Below are 22,217 nucleotides of genomic sequence, written 5' to 3'. Positions count from 1 at the left end.
GTCCAATTAAACCTATTTCTTTTGTGAAGGTATGTCTTTATTAGCAGCATGAAAACGGACTAATACAATACGTCATACAAGAGAAATAGAAAATGACAGCACTAAAAGCAATGCTATGAACATAACAGCCCCAAGCATTAAGGAATCAGGTTATTAATTGTTACCTGAAATAAACCATGTAAATATTGTCTCAAAGTTTTACTTCTTAAAATCCTTCATTGTGCCTTTGAAGTAAGAATTTTTAGAAGTGACACTCCTATAGTATTTATAGCAAAAACTACATCTTTCAAGAGCAGTTTGGACTGGATTTCTACGTTTATCATAACATGGATACATTTAACTTTCTAAATATTGAATGTTTCTTCTCCAATCGTGTTCCTCATGGAGAAAGAGTCCCAGCAAAAAAACAAATGCTGAAGCAAGGCCCCAAGCTTCTAACTACTTTTACTAAGTGACAGGGGACACTGGCGCCTTATTACTTAATCCCAAGGGGAAGGTCTGCCATGCAGGAACTAGCAGCCCTCAGAGTCTAAAACTTGGAACATATAACATCCAACTCACATGCTCACACATACGCATTTGCACGTGGGCTGACTTGCATCCAGGAGACAGCCTCTGAGCTCTTCACAAATTGCAGAGAAGGCCAGGAAATCAGCTCCAAAGATGATGTGCCTCTGCCCTACTTCAGAGGCCCCAACTCACATCCTAACGGCTATGAGAGGTTTCCATGATCAAATCCAGGAGCAGAAGGGAGAAGTGAGGCTCACAAATGGTCCATCCGGGCTTTTCCGTGGAGCCCGTTTCTGCCCCACCCCCCCGAGGAATGTAAATAATCTGTTCAGGACTGAGCTGCTTTACCCTCGAGGATGTAAATTATTCATTACCCCTTCCTTCTTGCACATTTTTTCCTTTCATTTTCTCCATCTAGTCTCTGCTTTCTCTTTACCAATTTATCTCTAAGCTACCTCAATTGCCTTCTTCTGCTCTGCTCCCCTCAGAAACTTAAAAACGAAACCAGATTCACAAGCCAAATAACTGGATTAGATTTCTCTTCAACATATTAGAGAGTAGAGAAAGCAGCTTTGTAATATGTTTGATATTCAGCCTTTTAGAAAGCAATTCCTTAAATTACTCTGTTTAAATCTTTGAACTACTTAACTTTCTTTGATAGCACACTAACATTGCACTAAAACCTGTGCAATGTTATGAAAACTTTAATTTCTGTAGTCAGTGCTTCCACATGAGCAGCAGGGGGCAGTAGGATACCAAGAATTGAAGAAATTGTCCCGGGCTCTGAGAAACACTGTTGAATTACTGCAGTGGGTCTGTGTACTCGTGATGATCTCAGCTCTCAGATGAAGTCTTTTGTTTTGTGTCCTATTTTACAATGCACCGTTCAGTTTTCTATATGAGTTGTGGCTTAGTCACAGTATTTCACTGTAACAGCTTAGCTTAAGAAAAAGAAAGGTGAAGGAAAAACAGGGAGGAAAAGAAAAAGAGAAGATGTAAATGCTTCCAAATAAAACACATCATGAAAAGGAAAAAGTAATCCTGTATATACATATAAAGTTTGTCCCTTCTCTGTTCCCATCCTAGACACAGTTTTTCCAGATTACAGACTGAATTCATTCCTATTCCCAAAACACACAAACACACGCACACATCTGCCATATAGTTTTCTGTCAAAACAGATTTCTTATAAAAACAACACAAAAAATACAAAAAACTCTTTTAAAATACTTGACTTTTTAAAAAAAATTCAAAAAAATCTCTCATTTTCTGTCCTTTATCAAGCTTCTGAGTATAGAATTTTAGTTTTTCATGCTTTTTGAATATTAGTCAAAATACCTTTCATTAATGTGAATGTTGCAATAAGATTCTTCCTCTGTAAACGCACAGCTTCAGATAAATAGCCAAAAGCTATAGTTGTTATCTATATCTGATATGTTTGGAGGTGGAATATGAAGTACAAACTGAAATATGAGAGACTTGAAGAATATTCAAGGATTGTTGAAATAGTACAGGTAGGCCGGGCGCGGTGGCTCACGCCTGTAATCCCAGCACTTTGGGAGGCCGAGGCGGGCGGATCACAAGGTCAGGAGATTGAGACCACGGTGAAACCCCGTCTCTACCAAAAATACAAAAAAAAAAAAAAAGCCGGGCGCCGTGGCGGGCGCCTGTAGTCCAAGCTACTCGGGAGGCTGAGGCAGGAGAATGGCGGGAACCCGGGAGGCGGAGCTTGCAGTGAGCCGAGATAGCGCCGCCACTGCACCACTCCAGCCTGGTGGACAGAGCGAGACTCCGTCTCACAAAAAAAAAAAAAAAAAAAAAAAAAATAGTACAGGTTGGGAAAGGTTCTTAGTAATCCAACCCTCAAAGTTAACAAATATGAAACTTCTTTTATGCATAATTTGAGTTATACCCAAAATATCATACCTGCAAGCCTAGTTTCCTCTCCTACCTAGACTGGAATTCCCAGGGTTATTTATGTGTTCTCATAGAGTTATTAATTTATTACTGTGGTATAGCAGATGTATTATTTCAACATCTGGTACCAAAATTCCTCTTGAAGGAGGGATTCTTTGCTCCCTACTGACAGGGCCCTATCTGATCCTCTGGCCTTATCTCCTACTATTTTCCTGCTTACCAGCTTTGATCACTCACACCAGCTCCCTTGCTGTTCCTTAGAGCATACTAGGTACTCTATGCCTCAGGGCCTTGGCCCTAGCTGTCCTCTGTCAGGAACAATCTTACCTCATTTATCCAAATGATTCATTCCTTTGCCTATTTCAAGTGTTTGTGCAAAAACCACTTCCTCCGTGAGGCCTTCCCTGACCACCTATTTAAAATGGAATATTCTCCCCAGCATTTTTTATGCACCCTTTCTCCTCTATTTTCCTCAATAGCACTTATCACCATCAAATACGCTGCATATTACACAGGTAAATATAATACAGGAGACAACTGAGACCAAACATATCAGCCAACAGAGGGCTCAACTTCAGTGTTAAAACAAAAAGAAAAATAGGTTGATTTCAAAGGAAAACCCAACTCTATGCTGTATATAAAAGACAAAGACCCACCTAAAACAAAACAATTCAGAAATGCTAACAATGAAAGGAAGGATGGGTAAAGGTCTACTAAGAAAATGCAAATTAAACAAAGAAAGAATTGAGATTTTGAAATTCAATAAAATAAAATTCAGACCAAAAACCATTATTGAGACAAAGAACATCTTATAATCCTAAAGGCTACAATTCACAGTGAAAATAAAAGATTTATGAAAAGGTATGCAGTGAATAACACAGCAGCTACTTTCACACATAGGAATTATAAGAGATTCAAAGAGAAATCGAAATACACTAATAATAGCAGACTACAGTACATTCACCTTAGACAAAAAAATACAAAAACACTTATGAAAATTGGCTCTAATTTACAATACAGACATGTATGCCTCAATAAATCACATAAATATAATATAAATATTCACCATAATATAATAAAACTAGAAAGTTATAATCAAAACATAAGAAAGCCCCATCTTGAAATTTAAAATTTTTCTATTAAACATAGCTTGCCACAAGGGAAATATCAATTAATAATGAGAATTTCTAGAAAAAAATGAAAATATGACATTAGAATTGACAAGATGCAGCTAAAGAGTGTTCAGAACAAAACTGATAATTTAAATAAATAATGAAATGTACGAATTAGATATTTCACTCAAAAAGAAAACGTTAGATATAGTTAAGGTTCTTTTCCATTTTGGATTTTGGATTTAATTTTCTTTTTAATTGAGCAACCTAGTGTTTTTTTGTTTGTTTTGTTTTGTTTTGTTGGCATCTCCCTCTGTCACCCAGGATGCAGCACAGTGGCGCAACTGGACAGTCTGCTCTTGAACTCCTGACCTTGAGTGATCCACCTGCCTCAGCCTCCCAAAGCGCTGGGATTACAGGTGTGAGTCACTGCACCCAGAAAGCAACCTAGATTTTAAAACATGAGATAAATAAGCCTAACTGTATTTAACTACATCTAACATTTTTACTAACAGTTGTAATACTGGTAGATTTTGGAAACTATTATATATATTATGGAGAAAAGCAAATTATTCTGTTAACATCATTTAGGAGCCATGATTTTCAGCATCGGGGAAAAGAGACGCAATATAAAATCAAGAAAGTAAAAACCCTATAATATTCTATTAGAATTGGAATATCAACACAAATTTATTATTTATTTTCATCTTTCTTTGAAAAACTACATCTCTCCTAGATCTTGTGTTGAAGAGTCTGGGAAGTGATAAGCCATTTAACCATGAACATCTTTAAGTGCAGATTGTAGCATCCAAATACCTTTTTCACTAGAAGCAATCAGGACACCTTTGAGAAATGACTGATTCTACGTCTGAGGCAGTAAATGTACAATATGACACTGGAACTCTTACAGTCTCAGAAAGCAATCAAGACATTTGAGCTTGTGTCAAATAAAGGAGCCAAAAATGACCAAAGATGGGCAATTTGAAATTCAAAATGGATAATCACTGCAATTATATAAAAGTGTAAACAGAGATGCAGATACAATCAACATGAAACTCCTGGAAGCAACAGGAGATTCAATCTGGTTGCAAGATACAAAATTAGACACAGAAATCAGTACCTTAATTTATGTAAGAATCTAGCCGTTATAAGGAAAAGTAGAAGAGATAATTCCAACAAAAAAAGAGAAATACTCTAAGAATACATTAAACAAGTGAAAAACCTTTATGATGCTTTCTTGAAAGATACAAAGCTGAAACTTGAGCAAAAGAAAAAATAAACCTTGCTTTTCAAAAGGAAAAAAAATGTCAAAAGGAAAATGCAACATCATAAACGGAAAAGATATGCAGAAGATTTTTTTTAGAAAGTATTTTTACAGAGCTATATTCTATAGTTTACATGAAAAAATAACCAAGCATATAAAAAAAACTTCAGAAAACAGCAATAACGCAGTCTAGCCCTACCAGATACTGAAATACAGTCTCTAATAAAAACAGTATAATATTAGCCTATAAGTAGACAATAAGATCAATGTGGGAAAAAAAAGAAAATATATCTTAGATCCAATTACAATGTGGAAATGTATGTATGTGATAAAAATATTTCAAATCGCTGCTCAGGGGGTGCTTTTTAAATTAAATGTTATGACAGCTAAAAAGTCATTTGAAAATAGATAAAATTCACATAGGTAGAATTCCTGCATATATGTTCGTGTGTACATACATATTACTCGTGAATCGTATAATGAGGAACCAATCTGACATCCCCAAATTGAAGGATATTCTGGAAGACCACTGGGCTAGACTTTTCAGAAATGTCAATACCAGGAGAAACAAACAAAAAAAGGCTAGGGAACTGTTCTATATTGAAGGACGCGAAAGAGACTTGACAACTGCAATATATGATTCTTACTGATGCACTATGTGATTCTTGTTAAATCTCGGATTTACATTTTACAAACTATAGGGTAAAGAAGGACATTTTGGGACAACTGAGGAAATTCAAATATGAAATATATCCGATTATTGTAATCTAACAATGTTACATTTCCTAAGTATGATGATGCGCATTGTGATCCTGTGGTCCTCAATTGAGGCAATTTTGCACTTCTCTTTTTCCCCCAACCCTCACCACCACCCCTCCCCCCTCCACCCCCCAACCACACCTTTTGGGTTTGGCAGTGTCTGGAGGCATCGTTGGTTATCACAATTGGGGGAGGGATTTGCCACTGGCACCTAATGGGTAGAGGCCAGGGATGCTGCTAAATAGTGGTTGTTTAGCTCAGGACACCCCCACCCCACCCCGTCACCCCCACCTCACGGGCACAGACAGCAAAAACTCATCCTGCCCAAAATGTCAATAGCGCGGGGTTGAGAATGTAGAACAATCCCTTTTTCTGAGGGGATACATACTGAGATATTAGGCTGAATCACATGACATTGTCTCTTGCGTAGGTCAAGTATCGGCAATACTTAAGGACGAAGGGTTATAACGTTCACAACAAACTCTCAAAATAATGAACAAGCCCTTCCGCCCCGGCTGCCCCGCGACCTAGGGGACCCGAGAAGGGCGCACTAGCCCGGGGCGCGGAGGCCAACCCCGAGCCTGCGCGGTGGGAGGCGCTGAGAGCTCACTGCGCACGCGCCGGTCGGCCGGCCGCACCCACGCGGCTCAGCTAGCAAAGTTGCAGACAGCCGGCGAACCGCTCAATGCGCTTCTTCCGCCCGCCGCAGAGAAAGGGAAAGAGAACTCCGCAGGGGCTCCGTTGGCTTCTCGACGAGTGACAAAGATGCTTTCCCAGATAGAAGACCGGAGCCCTGCTCCTTTGCGATCCGCCAAGGGCTGCAGAGAGCATCCTCATCCTTTTGGGCACCTGTGTCCAGGAAGAGCCCGGCCATCCCTTTCCAGACTGGATCCTTCAGAGGTGAATTTTCTTCGGTGGATTCCGATTTGCTCCGTCTGACCAGCCTAGGCAATCCAGCATCGCGTGGTACCAGTGCCCCCGGGCACACTTGCTTCACGCCGGCGCCGGCTCCGCCTCGCCAGCAAGCGCATTCCCAGGTAAACATTTTAAATACCTTAGAATTCTTCTGCCTAGAGTCTGTAATCAAGAAGTTTACCCACTTTTTCTGTAAAGAGCCAGAAAGCAAATACTCTAGAATTTGGGCCTGGAACTGTCTCTGTAGCGTATTCGTCTTTGTTTTGACAATGTAAAAACCACTCTGAGCTGCTGGCCTTACAAAAATAGAATCATGAAGACTGTGATGATTAAAGCCTAATCACTAATGCACCCAGCACAGAGGCTAGAGCGCCAGTGAGTCCTCCACCGCTTCCTAGGCCCGACCATAGTTTTGCAGTTAGGATCCAGGTTTTATGAGGACTGGGACCCACCCAGGTTTAGTTCAGTCTCTTGAATCCCTCCCTGCACCTGCACCTCAGCTCCTCCCCCTAGGCCGGTGGCCCGTGGTGAGTTCCTGGCAGCCTCCTAGGCCACCAGGAAACACTCTGACCAACTGCCACGCCCTCCTTTGCTCCAAAATGACAAGCTCTTTTCATCTGGGAGCAAAAGCTGAAGTCCCCACATTTGAACTAAATGAGTTTAGTGTAAAAGTAATACAAGATTATCTCAGACAATTGTATTTTAATAGTATTTTTTCTGGTGATAAATGTAGTATATGTCTACCATGGTCATTTGGAAAATTCTGAGACGTATATAGGAGAAAATAAATTCTCCGTAACCCTAACCCACAAAAAATAACTTTTGAAATGCTCGTGTATTTTAAAATTCTTTTTTAATGCATATTATAGGACAACTTACTGAACAATTGGATTTTTAGAAATACTTTTAATAAAACTTGTGTTGTAGTACAGCATACAAGAAAGCGTACAAATGACAAATACATTTCAGTAAACTTTCAAAGATTAACACAAACGTGTCTGGGCAACCACAACCCAGCTCAAGAAAGTAACTAATAGTAGCATTCTTCATCCCCCTGTTAGTTTTGTCTATTCTGACATTTCACATGAAATGAATTACTTGGTAAAATATTTTATAGTATTTGGTTTATTTCACTTTATATTATATTTGAATTCATCCATGTCATTGCATGTAACAAGTCTTTTTTAAAATTTTATTCTAGGCTGTATGAAATTAGTTATATGAGTATACACAATTTATTCTTTTTGCTGTTATTTTTTCTTAATTACAGATGTATTGAGATGTACAGTTCATCCACTTAAAGTGTGCAATTCAATGTGTACAATTCAATGCTTTCAGCGTATTCACAGATATATGCAACCATCACCACAGTCAATTTTAGAAAATTTCCATCACTTGGAAACTTCATACCCTTTAGCAATTACTCCCACAACCCCAATTCCCTATCCTTTCTAGTCCCCAAGCAACCACTAATTTTTCTGCTCTATAGATTTGCCTATTCTGGGCATCTCAAAAAATTGCACCGTATGATATGCGGTCTTTGTGACTGGTCCCTTATGCTGATACTGGACATTCAAGTTCTTTCCAGGTTTGGAGCTATTACAGATAATACTTCTGTGAACATTATTCTGTGAATCGGTTCACATAGATACACATTTCTGTTGGGATACACATCAAAGGTTTGCTCATAACCAGCTATAATTACAGTGCCAAGCAGTTTTTTAAATTTACAGACCTGCCAGCATTATATGATGAGAGTTCTCATTGTTCCACGTCCTCTCCAACATTTGGGGTTTATATAGTATTAATTTATATTTCTCGGATGACTAAAGATAAAGAGCATCTTTCATGTAATTATTGGCCACTCGGATATGCTCTTTAGTAAAGTGGCTTTCAGGCATTCACCCATTTTTCTATTGGCTAATCTTCTTCTACTTGATGTGTATATTCTAGATAAGTGCTGCAAACAAACACCTTTTCCTAATTAAAGGCTTGCATTTTAACTCTCTCATTTTTAGATTTTGATAAAGGTAAATCTTTAATTTTTATTGAGGTCTAATTTATCACTTTTTGTTCATGGTTAGTGCTTTTGCTAACCTGTAGGAAATCATTGCCTACCCCAAGGTGACAAGGGCATTCTCTTATGTTACCATCTGGAACTTTAAGTTCCAGATGGCAAGTGAGGACTATTTTTTTTTTTTTCATGTAGCTATCCAACTGACCTAAGTTTTTCTTGGAAAAGAAAGTCCTTTCCCCACTGCTCTGCAACATCACCTTTGTCATAAATCAATAGAAATAGACCTCCAGATGTTGGAATCAGTAGAAAGGGAATATAAAATATATTTATGGTTATTTTAAATTATTAAAGATTCTTACTAAGGGTAGATATGATAAATGAAGACAGGGAATTTCAAGATAAATACAACTAATAGAAGAAGAAAAAAATGGAACCCCTAGAACTGAAAAATATAGTAACTGAAATTATTTGATGGGATTATCAGTAGATTGGACACACAGTAAGGAGAATCAGGAAACTTAAAGATAGGTCAATAGAGAGCCAGGCACAGAGGCTCATGCCTGTAATCCCAGCACTTTAGGAAGCCGAGGCAGACAAATCATTTGAGGTCAGAGGTCAGAAGTTTGAGACCAGCCTAGTCAACATGGTGAAACCCCGTCTCTACTAAAAATACAAAAATTAGTTGAGTGTGGTGGTGCACACCTGTAATCCCATCTACTTGGGAGGCTGAGGCAGGAAAATCGCTTGAACTGGGGAGATGGAGGCTGCAGTGAGCTGAGATTGCGCCATTGCACTCCAGCCCGGGCGACAGAGCGAGACTCCATCTCAAAAAAAAAAAAAAAAAAAAAAAAAAAAAGTCAATAGAAATCATCCAAATTTAAAGTGCACTGAGAAAAAAAAAAGTTTATAATAAACAGAACATGGTGGCTCATGAAATAATATAAAGACATCTAACTTACATGAAATTGGACTTTCAGAAGTCAAGGAAGGAAACTATCAGGCAGAAAAATACTTGAAAAAGTATTAGCAAAGGTTCCCCAAATTTGATCACATATATTTATCCAGAATGTTTACTTGTTTAATGAAGAGTTGATCCCCGTAACCTATATTGCCATTAATGGAGTTTAGAGGTTAGCATAAAAGGTTATAAAGTGTTACATCTCCATGAATGAGCAGCAGGGCATTTTAAAGTCACATCGAATGTGGAAAAAATACTTTGCCAGGTGGACGGGTCCTAAGCATGGCTATTCTTTTAACATAAATGTTGCCTGCCCACTAACATTACCACCACCGCAATCATAGTAATGCCAAAATTCCTCACAGTTTTTCAAAATGTCCTGTTGGTGCACACTACAGACCTGCATCCACTGAGAACCCTTCTCTCCTGTGATCTGCCTCCCTGTCCCATACCTTTCTAACCTCATCTTCTAATGTTCTATGTAGCAAACATCCCTGGCCTCCTTCCAGATCAGGGCTTTGGGGATTGTTTTTCCCTCTTCCAGAAGGCTCCTGCCCCCAAATATTTATGTAACTGACTCTTCCACAGGTCTTTGTTCTAATGTCATTTTTCTCAGTGAGACCTACCAATGAAACAAACCAAAACAAAAAACTTATACATTCTCTCAGCATCTGGGTTAGTTTGCGGGGCTGCCATGGTAAAGCACCGCAGACCCAGTGGCTTAACCCTCAGAAAATTATTTTCTTAGCTCTGGAGACTAGAAGTCCAAGAACAAGATGGCAGCAGGTTTGATTTCTCCTGTGGCCTCTCTCCTTGACTGGCCATTGGCCAACTTCTCTCTGTGTCCTCTCATGGTTTGTTCTCTGTGAGTGAGTGCCCTGGTGTCTCTGCATGTGCAAATTTTCTTTTATAAAGACAGCATTTAGATTAGATTAGGACCCATCCAAAGGGCCTCATTTTAACTGAATTGCCTCCTTAAAAACCTTATCTACGAGTATAGTTACCTTATGAGGTACTAGGGGTTAGGCCTTCAACATATGAATTTTGGGGGTACATAATTCAGGCCATACACCATCTCTTGTTTATTTTCATCTGCATACCCCCTGCCTTTTTTTTTTTTAGATGGAGCATTGCTCTGTCACCCAGACTGGAGTGCAGTGATGCGATCTCAGCTCACTGCAACCTCCACCCTCCTGGGTTCAGGCAATTCTCCTGCCTCAGCCTCCTGAGTAGCTAGGATTACAGGCATGCCCCATCATGCCTGGCTGTAGCCTTTATTTTAAATTCAATGTATTGTAATGATTTACTTGGTTTATTGTCTTAACTTTCTGTTCCACTGGAATACAGGTTCCATAAGAGAAAGATTTTAATCAATTTTGTTCTCTGAAGTGTCTTCAGAACCAAATGAGTAAAAAATTATCATTGTTAACGTTTTCACTTAGTGCTAGCATATGGATAACCTCAATTTATTTCTAATAACTCTCGGTATCTTTCAGAGGATTCCTTCATTCCTTCATGAATGAAGAAAGCCCTGATAGTGTTCCAGTAATTTATGTTTTTTATCTTCTTAACAAAAAGAGTTATAGCACTAAAAGATCCAGCTTTTTTGTTTTACTTTTTAAAAAAATTTTTTATATTGTTAATAGAGACAGGGTCTCACCATGTTGCTCAGGCTTGTCTCGAACTCCTGGACTCAAGTGATCCACCCTCCACAGCCTCCCAAAGTGCTGAGATTACAGGGGTGAGCCACCACACCCAGCCAAGATCCAGTTTTTTTTACCAAGGAAAATAAGAAATTTAATATGCTTGTTTCCAAAGCAACAAATCTTTGCATGATTAAGTAGACTGAGGGCTCTTCCATATTAGACGAAAATACCCAGCCAAATTGCTGATGACTCCCTCAGACAGAAAAAAAAAATGCTTAGAGTCATCCTCACAAAGATATTTGCCTGTTTAATTGTAACCTAATTACGACAACTTTTTTTTCTTTAGGTGGTCAGGCTCAGGATGGACCATGAGCTTTCAAAAAGGAAAAAGGTGAAAATCCTCAACTATGCTGCCATCTGAATAAGTGTTTCTTTGTAGCATGCACAGAGTCAAGGAAAATTACATCCCTGCATTATGTAATGTACCAACAACGCACTTACCCACTGTTTTAATCTAGGTTATTCTTGAAAGCAGAGCCTGAGACAAAGGTAGACACGTTCTATTTACGAGTCTAACACCCAGGAGCAGGAATGAGAGGCAGGGGAGTGAACATGGGAAAAGGGAAAGTAAGTCCAAGCAAAACCAGATACACCAGATACTGCTGTTATCAAGTGGTTCACCCCTATTAATGGCTACATAATGCAGAACTTTCTTAGGATTCTTCTTAAACTTTATCTCAGAACTGTCTACCTTAGGGAGAATGGAGAAGTATTTCTCCATCAGCGGTCACCTCCTGTTTGTTGAGGGCTGCTCCTTTGGGGCGTTAACTCACCGCCCCCACCACCCCATCCCTCTGGGCTGCAAAGAGCTGAGAGCCCACATGGTACCTCAGCATCGCACATTGCTACATCAGAGAGGTCTTAAGACAGGAAACTAGAGTCTTGGTGCATGCTCGAAGTGAGACAGTGTCAGCACAGAAAAGTGTAATATCTTCCATAACTGTTCAACAGAGCCATGACTGGACTCAGAGGTTGAAAAGATACGGGACCGTACACAAGAAGCATCTTGTAAGCCTACATAACATACTATTAGACTCATCGAAATCTGTTTCATTCCTTCTTTATAATCAAAACTTCAGTGTCCAGAATAAGGTTGGCAGAGGGTTATATAGGAAAGTTAAATGCATTAGAAGGTGTATATTTATAAGTTTTAACCTTGAGTCATGTTCAAGGAGAAAGTGACATTGGAACTCGGAAAATTAAAAAATGATTCTACTTGAAAAATTTGACCATTGCATAGAGATATTAGCTATTGTCTAATCTTTTGTAATCTCAGAAACAATCGTGAATTGTTTGGTGAAAAATGAAAAAATAAAATTAACCATTTCATATGTCTCCGTGAGCTTTATAGACCAATGTCACTAACTTTTCTTAAGATAATTGTTTCCTACTGTCAAATAGCTCTAGTGATATGCATCTTACAATCAATGAAGGGAAAACTGATAGAAACATAGGAAGAAAAATACTGGGGTAATTTTCATCGTATAAAGTATTAACATTAACATTGGTTAGAATAGAGGAGAAACTGCATGACTTGAGTGGACATTCCTGTATGTTGTATGAGGCCCTATCTTAACAGAAATAGTGACATCATCATCATCCTCTCTTATTTGGTCTTGAATTGCCACCAATAGGATAAAACCTTTGAATTATTTAACTCAATATATGTTAAGTTTCTACTATGTGCTATATATTGGTACTGTAAATATGAATAAGACATAAAATATTACATTAAAAAACATCAGAATATATGTTCTTTTAAGGTGTACCCCAAAACATTTACCACATGTTCTGGGGTGCATGTTAGGCTGTATCACAAATCAAGTCTTAAGAAATTTCAAAAGATTGAAATCATATAGAGTATAAATTAAACCAGAAATCAAGTACATAAAGGTAACAAAAAATTTCCTAAATGCATTAATTTAAGGAACATACATCTCATGACCCAGGAGTCACAAAATAAAGCAAAATTGCGAAAATATTTTGAAATGAATTTTAATGAAAATACAGCGTATTAAAGCTCTGAGTACTTATGTTAGAAATTTTACAGAAAGGTTGGCTATCAGTGTTTCCAGAAGCCGGGGAAAAAGTTTAGACAACTTGATGGCTGAGGAAGGGAAACAAAGTGAGACCTCTGATCACCCTGCCTTTCCAAGGTGAGCACTCTGGATCCCGTCGTAGGAGACCAGAGTCTTGCTGAGTTGAGGAGAGGAAGATTGGAGTTGAGACTGAGATAGTTTGAATTTTTAGGACAAAGTATCAACAAAGAAGATAAACAAAAAAATCCAGAAATCTATGTAGAGGCTCCATTGTGTACCTAGTGGAACACTAAGCCTAACAAGTCTCAAAATTAGCGTGAGATTGGGAAATATCTAATTTCCATCCAGCCACAGTGGAGAATCCTGACTGAAAACCAGGCATTCACTAAAGATCCCAGAAAGGTTACGTGTTACATGAGTAGGGCTAAAGTATCCTGACTAAAAACTGTACTACACTTGCTCCCCACCCGCACAAAAAGCTTAAAAACAAGCCTCAATAGTATAAAGCTGAACTCTAAATAACTAAACTACCTGCCAGAACAAAGTCCAAATTTATTAGTTCCAGTCCTCCAAAATAACACATGGAAAGACAAGATTCAATTTACAAGACATTTATTTGGGGGAGTAAAAATGGCTGAGGGTTTAAATAGAGAGGAAGTCAGAGAGACAGAGTCCTCAGGATACATAAGATTTCTGGCCTCCATGGAGGTGTGATGGTTAATTTTATGGGTGTCAACTTCACTGGGCCACAAGATGCCTCATATCTGATCAAACATTATTTCTGGTTGTGTTCATGAAGCATTTTCTGGAAGAAATTCACATTTGAGTTGATGGACTGAATAAAGCAGAAATAAGCCAATTCCTTATAATAAATAAGGATTTATTTATTGATAAATCTGTATAGGTTGATTATAAATCCTTATAGATTGACTGATAGATCCATAGGACTTATTGATTCTGTTTCTCTGGAGAACCCTAACTAATACAGAAGGAGAGAGGGAAGAAAGGATGGTTGAGCAGCAAAAAGCTTAGACTGTAGCACAGTTCTGATAAAGTTTGCGGTCAGATGAAGAACACTCAAACCAAAGTTGCCCATTGGAGGAGCCCCCTACCTCACAGGAATAGGCCTGCATTATTAGTATACCTTCCTCATTCATTTATTGTTGTTCTTACGGAAACAACCCACGGGAAATGTAGCCTTGGCATGACTGCATCAATGGATACAGAGAGGAGTAGTGGGGACCCCCCCCCCAGTCAATTACGTTCCACAGCAAAAGATCTCAGTGGTGCATTTCCATGCTGGCTCAGTCCACCCCTTGGGCTGCACAGCTCTATTCAGGCCTAGCTGCCAGGAAGAGTATTAGGTGTCATTGTCAACTCAGGCTGTGTGCCCAGTAAACCTGGAAGTGTCTGGATATTCTTGCTTGCCAGCATATAGTCATAAATCTATTTGGGGAAGAACTTGCCATTTCATCAAAGTATATACATGTATAGCAGGGTTCTTCCTCCTAGTGACCTGTGACCTAGTAACCCAGCCACTTATGGGTTCTTCCATCTGTGGGTTCCTTACGTGAAAAGTGCTTCAGGTCTGGGAACTGAGAAAGGGATGTGTCATTGGAGTGCGGTTCCATTCATGCCTTATTTGGTTATAGGCGTTAAGCAGCATTCTTGTTATGTGCCCATCTATTTTGCCTGTAGAGGTGTTACTTTCAATTAATTATCTCCTAAACACCCTGCGAATCAAACCCCCTTATACTACCCCTCCGATTTCACCAGTTGTTATAGTAATTGTAGCCTCTTGACTTTTGGTAATTAAGCACTGGTCCTCCAGGGCCTTCTATCACTTGAGAGCCCATCACCCCTGAATCATATTAACAATCCCAGCTCTCTGACCACCTCATTTACCATCAGCCCTGGTCTAAAGAGTAAAGCCACTACTGCACTTAGTGACACTGGTAACCTCTCACAGGCTCATTCTTGGCGGCCTGAGTGAATTGTCACTATTTCATGACATGTTCATCACAGTATATCCATCACATATTCATTCGTCTGACCCCTATGAAGGTGTGATGGTTAATTTCATCACATACATACATGCCATTGTATAGCAGGTCCTTAACTAATAAAGCAATGCCAAAGTTTTCAGGCAGAACTGATAGACCCTGTGGAAGGGCAGGCAAGCCCAGAGCAAACCATCTATATGCAGTTCTTTTAACAGCCTGCAAGGCGCTGTAAGATTAGGGAAACATTTATCAAATTACGTTCTGTGGAAAACTAGTTCCATAGGATATGAACTGATGTCAGGAGAAAAATTAAATTAGAAAGTTCCTTCAGTGCCAGATTCTCAAAGCCATTCGTATGTGAATGTTTATCGCAGCTCTCCAAAGGAGATGATTTGATGTGTTCCATGTGGCAGTAGTATGATGTGCAACCCAGATCCCCCTTCAAAGAACAGCTTGCACCCCACTTGCTGGGTGTAATGTTAGCAGGCAGCCTGCAGCTGACAGCCCTCTTCAGGAATTGGCATAGCTGTAGAGAACCACTTCACCTAAGGTCACACTTTTTTGTGGAGTGGCCCATAGCCAAGGATTGATCAGTGTGGAGATACAAAGTTGTTCTCTTGCCCATCTCAGGACATCTCTGAGGGCCATTTTAACTCCAGAGCTCCCTGTGGGGTTGGCCAAGGCTGTCGTTGGACCTGCATTATAACTTCCACCCAATTCCACTTCTCTCTCTCTCTCTCTTTTAACAAACGTTTGGCAAAAGGCACTTCTTAATAAATATCCTACAATTAAAGTATATCTCAGAATCTGCATCCTGGAAAATGCTGTCTGAGACACCCCACTTTCTAATTTTCTTTGCCCATTAAAGCTCACCCCCCAATTTTTTTTTCTTTTTTTTTTTTTTGACGGGATCTTCTTCTGTTGCCTGGAAGGGAGTGCAGTGGCACGATCTCGGCCCACTGCAGCCTCTGCTTCCCAGGCTCAAGCAATTATCCTGCCTCAGCCTCCCAAGTAGCTGGGATTACAGGTACCTGCCACCACGCCCGTCTAACTTTTTGTATTTTTAGTACAGATGGGGTTTCACCATGTTAGTGAGGCTAGTCTCAAATTCCTGACCTCAAATGATCCGCCCACCTCGGCATCCCAAAGTGCTGGGATTACAGGTGTGAGCCACCGTGCCTGGCCTAAAGCCCTTTTTCATAGAGTACCTAACAGGTGTAGGGCTTAAGAAATACATTCTGGATGCTGGTAAGTTCAAGTGTGAGAACTAAGTACCTGTGTGGAAAGTAGGGAGGGGTACCCAAAACTTAAATCTCAGCTTATGAATTCCTTTGAGATTTGAAACTAGCTTAATTTTGATATGTAACTCTAATGCTTAAAGTATTACAGGATCTACTATCTATGGAGGTGCTATGGAGAGGATCTAAATATTGTATAACCTGTGCAAATAAATTTTCTTTTCTCTGTAACAGTGTTTAAAACTTTAAGATAATCCGTGGTTGTCAGGTAAAATGCACTCATGTCTATCTGACAGATACAAATATTTTGCATTCTAGCTGCTTTTAGATATTTAACAGGAGAGGAAAACAGGAAATATGATTAAAGCCTTTGAAAGTCCATTTCCAAGAAATAAAAACTGCAGTAGGAATTCTACAAAACTGAAAAATCTTCAGGACTGGAAGAACTATCCAGAAAAGCCCAGTGGACTATAATAACTTATTAAAATATGTGTTTGGCAAGCCACTGACTAATACCACTTTAAGATATGAATGCATTACCAAAAAAAAAAAAAAGCAGTAGTTTTTACAAGTCTTTGAAATAATCATATTTGTATTTTGACACTAATTTGAAATAAGGAGCTGGCTTGAAATACTAAACCTAAGTGATCAGAGACAATGAGCTATCAGACTACATGATCAGCATAGAGCAATTTCCAAATAAGATGAGATGTATGCAGCCTCTACAAATTTGGCTTGGGGAGGAGTTTACTTCACTTGCTTGAATAAGCCACTGTCTATGGCTCACAAGGGTCCCGTTCTTAATGAGGTGGTGCATAGCAGCAACACACTGTGAATCCAAATAGCAGATGGCAACACTGTTGAGTAGGCTGGCAGTCTGATGTCTAGCCACCAACTGGCAGCAATCATTATTAAACTGATTCATGTGCCCAGGGAAAATCTTCATAACAGTCTTAGCAAATGTGAGCAGCAAGAAGCAAATGATCTGCTATTCCTATCTGCTATGAGTACTACCTGTATTTCTTAAAATATTATTCCCCAGTGCAACCTACACAAAGAAATGGCATGATAGGTGCACCGGAGGCCCTATTCCTTTCTTATAGATACATGTATACCTTTAAACATGATAGCTGTGATTTCTCTATTTGGTGAATAGCTTTTCCTTGACAGAAATAGCTTCATAGCATTCACCCTATGGATTTGTCGCACATATTCAATGATAGGCAAGCACTCATAGATTCTGTAAATAAATAGCTGAACATATTCTATCTCATATAATGAAGCAATGGCCTACATTGCTCATGGTCCATCTACATGAGACAGGTAACTCATCCTAGGGTGAAAAGTTTGTTATACTCACACTTGGTTAGGAAAGCAGTCTAAGAAAGGCTCTAGCTTCAGAAAACTTATGTAAGGTTATTTCTACGAGAAAATCTTAAAGGTATCCATTTAAAAGTTCTGTCTTTATGCTGGGTGCAGTGGCTTATGCCTGTAATCTCAGCACTTTGGGAGGCTGAGGCAGGCAGATCACAAGGTTAGCAGTTTGAGACTAGCCCGGCCAACATGGTGAAACCCCATCTCTACTAAAAATACAAAAAATTAGCCGGACGTGGTGGCACACACCTGTAATCTCAGCTACTCAGGAGGCTGAGGCAGGAGAATTGCTTGAACCCAGGAGGCAGAGGTTGCAGTGAGCAGAGATCACACCATTGCACTCCAGCCTGGGCAACAGAGCAAGACACTGTCTCTAAATAAATAAATAAATAAACAAACAAACAAATAAATATTCTGTCTTTACAAACCAAAGTGCTAAACAAATAGCATTTTTTTCAAATGTTGAAAGTATGTGTTGTTTGTAACCAATAAAGCCAATTTCCACAACTTTATATATTAATAAAGAAGCCTGAGGTAATATTTTTTTTGAAAAACAAAACCCTGCTTTATTCACTTACACAATACTTACAGTTAAATTAAAAAACAAAAATCCTAGCCATTCTCTAAATCTTCATTACATTTTTAAAAATTAAGATACTAGAATTATTTTACGTGCTCATAATAACACGGGGAAAGCACTACAGTTAAATATCATGTTACAATCACATTTTATTTTATATTCCATTTATGGTAATTTTTTAATAGAAGCAACATTTAAAATCTTTTTTAAGAAGTAATAAAATCACTCTGAATGGATTCTTTTTGGCTTTATCAACTTGATAAATCAATCAAGGCTGAAACAGCATTTATAACTTCTAGAGTGAGTGCCCCTGCCCTTGTGTCAAATAGGAGAGTGATTATCATCCAAAGTTAGATACCCCAGCCCTGGCAGTGAAGCTCGAAAGCAAGCTTGCACGCCGTCTCTCAAGTCTCTCAGCATTCTCCCCAAACAAGAAATCAAATGCCAGAACTTATACACTTAACATTTGAGACCAAAAAAAAAAAAAAAAAAAAACTCCAAAGGAGAGATTTACTCAAATGTGCTTGTCTCCCAGTTACTTTGTAAGAAATAAATCCATATCAGAAGAAAAGATGTCCATGTCTTGTTCTGCATGAGAAATAAGTGCCATGTACTAAAAGAAGCCTAAAAATGGTGGTGCGAGTTTCTTAAAATGGCTGAAATCTCTCAAAATACTGAACATCTCATCAGACCATCAAGAGTTACGTTTTTATCACACATTATAAAATTCTAGGTATCCCAGTCTGGGCAATATGGAAAACCTCATCTCTACAAAAAATGAAAAAAAAAATCCAGGTGTAGTGGCGCGTGCCTATAGTCCCAGCTACTTGGTAGGCTGAGGTGGGAGGATTGTTTGAGCCTGAGAGGCAAAGGTTACAGTGAGTCTTGATTTTGCCACCGCACTTCAGCCTGGATGATACAGCAAGACTCTGTCTCAAAAAAAATAATTCTAGATATTTGAAAAATAAGATAGGGTGATGAAGGTTTATCACCGGACATTAGGGTGTACTCAATGGTAAGTATAAAGGCAAACCAGCAATGGATAGGCTAGTTCAAAAGATGTATTATATTTCCAGATATTATGATAACAGTGATAAAGACTTGATGGTGAATAGGTACTTGGATAGCAGTACTGCAGATGGTCAGTTTGAGTAAGTCACCTGCACTACCCAAAGATGAATATTCTTTTTGAGAACAGAAGAATTCTAGTGATCATGAGGTGAGGATGCTGGAAATTCATTCCTGAAAATTTATATGTACCAAGTAGTTGTTTTCTGTTCTCCCATTCTTCACTAAAACTGTCCTTATCAAGAACACCACTGATGTCCATCTTGTCCAAATCAAAGTTTCATTCTCAGACTCTCACTTACTCTAATTCTCAGAGGCATTTAATGCAATTGATCACTACCATCATCTGGAAACACTTTCTTGGCTTGGTTACTAGAACAACAGTGCATGCCTGGTTTTCCTTCTTCCTTACTGGAAGTTCATTGTCCATCTCCTATTTAGCTCCTTATCAAAATCCTGACCTTTGACATTTGAGTGTTCTTAAATACACTGTAGATTCTGATATCTGAATGAACTAGATACTCTGCTATGTACACTCTAATGAGGACAGGGACTATGTGTGTCTGGTTCACTGCACAATGTCTAATACATGGTGGACATTCAAATATTTGTTGAAAGAATGAACAAATACTAGAACAACATATGCAGTTTGAATAGATGAGTATAAGTATAATGAGGATGATCTGGATATTAAATAGTCCCTAACATTATTTCATTGAGGTAGGTTTTAAATACTAGAATCCTCACCTTTTTACAGTATGAAATTGAGATGTAGACAGGTCAAGTAACTTGCCCAAGAACACACAACTACAAAGTGTCAGAGCTGGGACGTCTCCTGCTGTGCTAGTCCAAGGTCATGCTCTTGACTCAGTGCTATACTTATTGATAAATACAAGAGAAAACGATAGGAACCCGAGTTCAGCTTATGTTTCTCCTGGTCCTCTGCTACAACTGAGGTTGATGTTTCTGATGGTAACAGGACTACAAATACTAGTTGTTTTTTGTTTTTGTTTTTGTTTTTTTTACATTCAGAAAGAACAGGATTGTGTCCTCATCTGTAAAATAGAAATGAAAATGCTACCAATCTACCTTCTTTTGATGGTAATTTAAGGCTAAAATAAGATAATCAATATGCCACATATAAGTCACAATACCAAAATCATGGGGGATCTTCATGTATTAATTATTACTACTGGGAGGTACTAAAAGAAGATCTGAAGTGGAAAGAAAAAAATTTCCTTACTGATTAGAGAAGCAGGAAGAAGGCAGTCAAGAAGGAGCCAGAACATTCCTTACTGACCTAACTCAGGAAAATCAAAAGAAAGGCAATATTCCATGGTTCCCCTGTAACAGATAACGAGCACCCACTACACAATTAAAGAATTAAAAGTTCATTGACTTAGCCATACTACATCTTCTTTTAAAACAAAAATCATAAAGACAAAAATCTGCTGATGCTGTGAAATAAAACTGGTGATTCTGCAGTCAATTTGTTTTGTACCTGTGTGGTTTTACCTTCCACTGACCCACCGAGACATTACAATTAGTGTATCCTAAGGATGACTGGAGATAAAGTAGGCAGAGGAAATTAGGTTAATGAGGAAGCATAGAGAAAGGCAATCCTGGGACCTCCTGTTCTTCAGAATATACAGGCCTTTAAACTGTAATCAGGTAGCACAGTTAGGAATATTCTCAAAATTCACTTTCACCACTGGATTCCAGCTTGTAATATTCAATTGCTATAGAAAATGATGATCAGAATGGACTTAAATTCTGAAACTTCACTTAGAAATTTTATTCAGGGTATCTTCTTCCTTTGTTGGCAATATAGCCATCACATCTCCATTAGGGAGAGATACCCAGGTTTCTCAGTCACACTTCTCCACTGTGAGTGTCACACAAGACATTTCACTCAGTTAACAAAAATATTTCCTAAATGAAAGGATGCAGATGGCTGACTGGGTTGAGCTTTGGAGTCACTCAGATCAATATTTAAATCTCAGTTCAGGTACTTAGCAAATAAAAGACAGCCCCAGCCTCAATATGCTCATTATTTAGATGGATAGAGTCCTCACAAGGTAGTTTTAAAGATCTCCTGATCATTTACTTAAAGTAATTAGATTGCTGGCACAGTCAGTTTTCAATAAAGCATGGCCACTATTATCAAAGTTGCTAATCATTGAAATGGCAATACCAAAATTGGCTGTAATTTCATTTTCACTGGTTTTTGATTGTTTGTAAAAAGACAGATCTATATTTGTGTTTAGAGATAACCTATTCTAGAGATTTAGGAACCTATCCAACAACCACTTTGTCTTTTGTGCTGCTATAGCAGAATGGCTGAGATTGGGTAATTTATAATGCACAGAAATGTATTGGCTCACAATCCTGGAGGATGGGAAGTCCAAGGTCAAGATGCCAGTATTTGGCAAGGACCTTCTTGCTGCATCCACAAGTGTGGAAGAAGAGGGTGCAAGAAGGGGCTGAACTTGCCCTTTTATGATGGTACTGATCCCACCTATGATCCAAGAACCCTCGTGACCTAACCCTTACAGGTCAACGGTACTTACATTTTAACATGAGTTTTCAAACCATAAAACACCTCCAAGGTGGTTTTTAACTTTAATTATTAATTAATCGGTCCAAGGAACAATTGCTAAGCATTTACTATGTGCTAAGATGAATGAGTGATTCATGCTTTTCTTCATTTCAAAATCTCCCCATTGCTTTAGTCTCTGGAGATCAGCCCTCATGGTG

The 22,217-nt window shown here is 38.8% G+C and overlaps 1 protein-coding gene across 1 annotated transcript; it reads left to right on the top strand.

Annotated features, from left to right (window-relative positions):
- Nucleotides 1-714: 714 nt before the first annotated feature.
- Nucleotides 715-12,815, top strand: LOC113225244. Its single transcript, XM_026456780.1, has 3 exons — nt 715-825; nt 6,168-6,599; nt 11,445-12,815. The coding sequence occupies exons 1-3, from the start codon at nt 715-717 to the stop codon at nt 11,517-11,519; spliced, it is 618 nt and encodes a 205-aa protein (XP_026312565.1). The 3' UTR covers nt 11,520-12,815.
- Nucleotides 12,816-22,217: the final 9,402 nt, after the last annotated feature.

The sequence above is a fragment of the Piliocolobus tephrosceles genome, unplaced genomic scaffold (assembly GCF_002776525.5).
Source record: "Piliocolobus tephrosceles isolate RC106 unplaced genomic scaffold, ASM277652v3 unscaffolded_19, whole genome shotgun sequence".
In the NCBI taxonomy this organism is placed as follows: domain Eukaryota; kingdom Metazoa; phylum Chordata; class Mammalia; order Primates; family Cercopithecidae; genus Piliocolobus; species Piliocolobus tephrosceles.
The sequence above is the reverse complement of the archived record's forward strand: the minus strand, read 5'-3'. Positions and strand labels throughout refer to the sequence as shown.

What these genes read in the sequence shown, in the direction of transcription:
- LOC113225244 (XM_026456780.1), top strand. Translation starts at nt 715, where the DNA reads ATGAGAGGTTTCCATGATCAAATCCAGGAGCAGAAGGGAGAAGTGAGG. An exon ending in GCCCCACCCCCCCGAGGAAT is followed by an intron (nt 826 to 6,167) that starts GTAAATAATCTG and finishes AGGCGCTGAGAG; the next exon opens with CTCACTGCGCACGCGCCGGT. An exon ending in GCCAGCAAGCGCATTCCCAG is followed by an intron (nt 6,600 to 11,444) that starts GTAAACATTTTA and finishes TTTTTTCTTTAG; the next exon opens with GTGGTCAGGCTCAGGATGGA.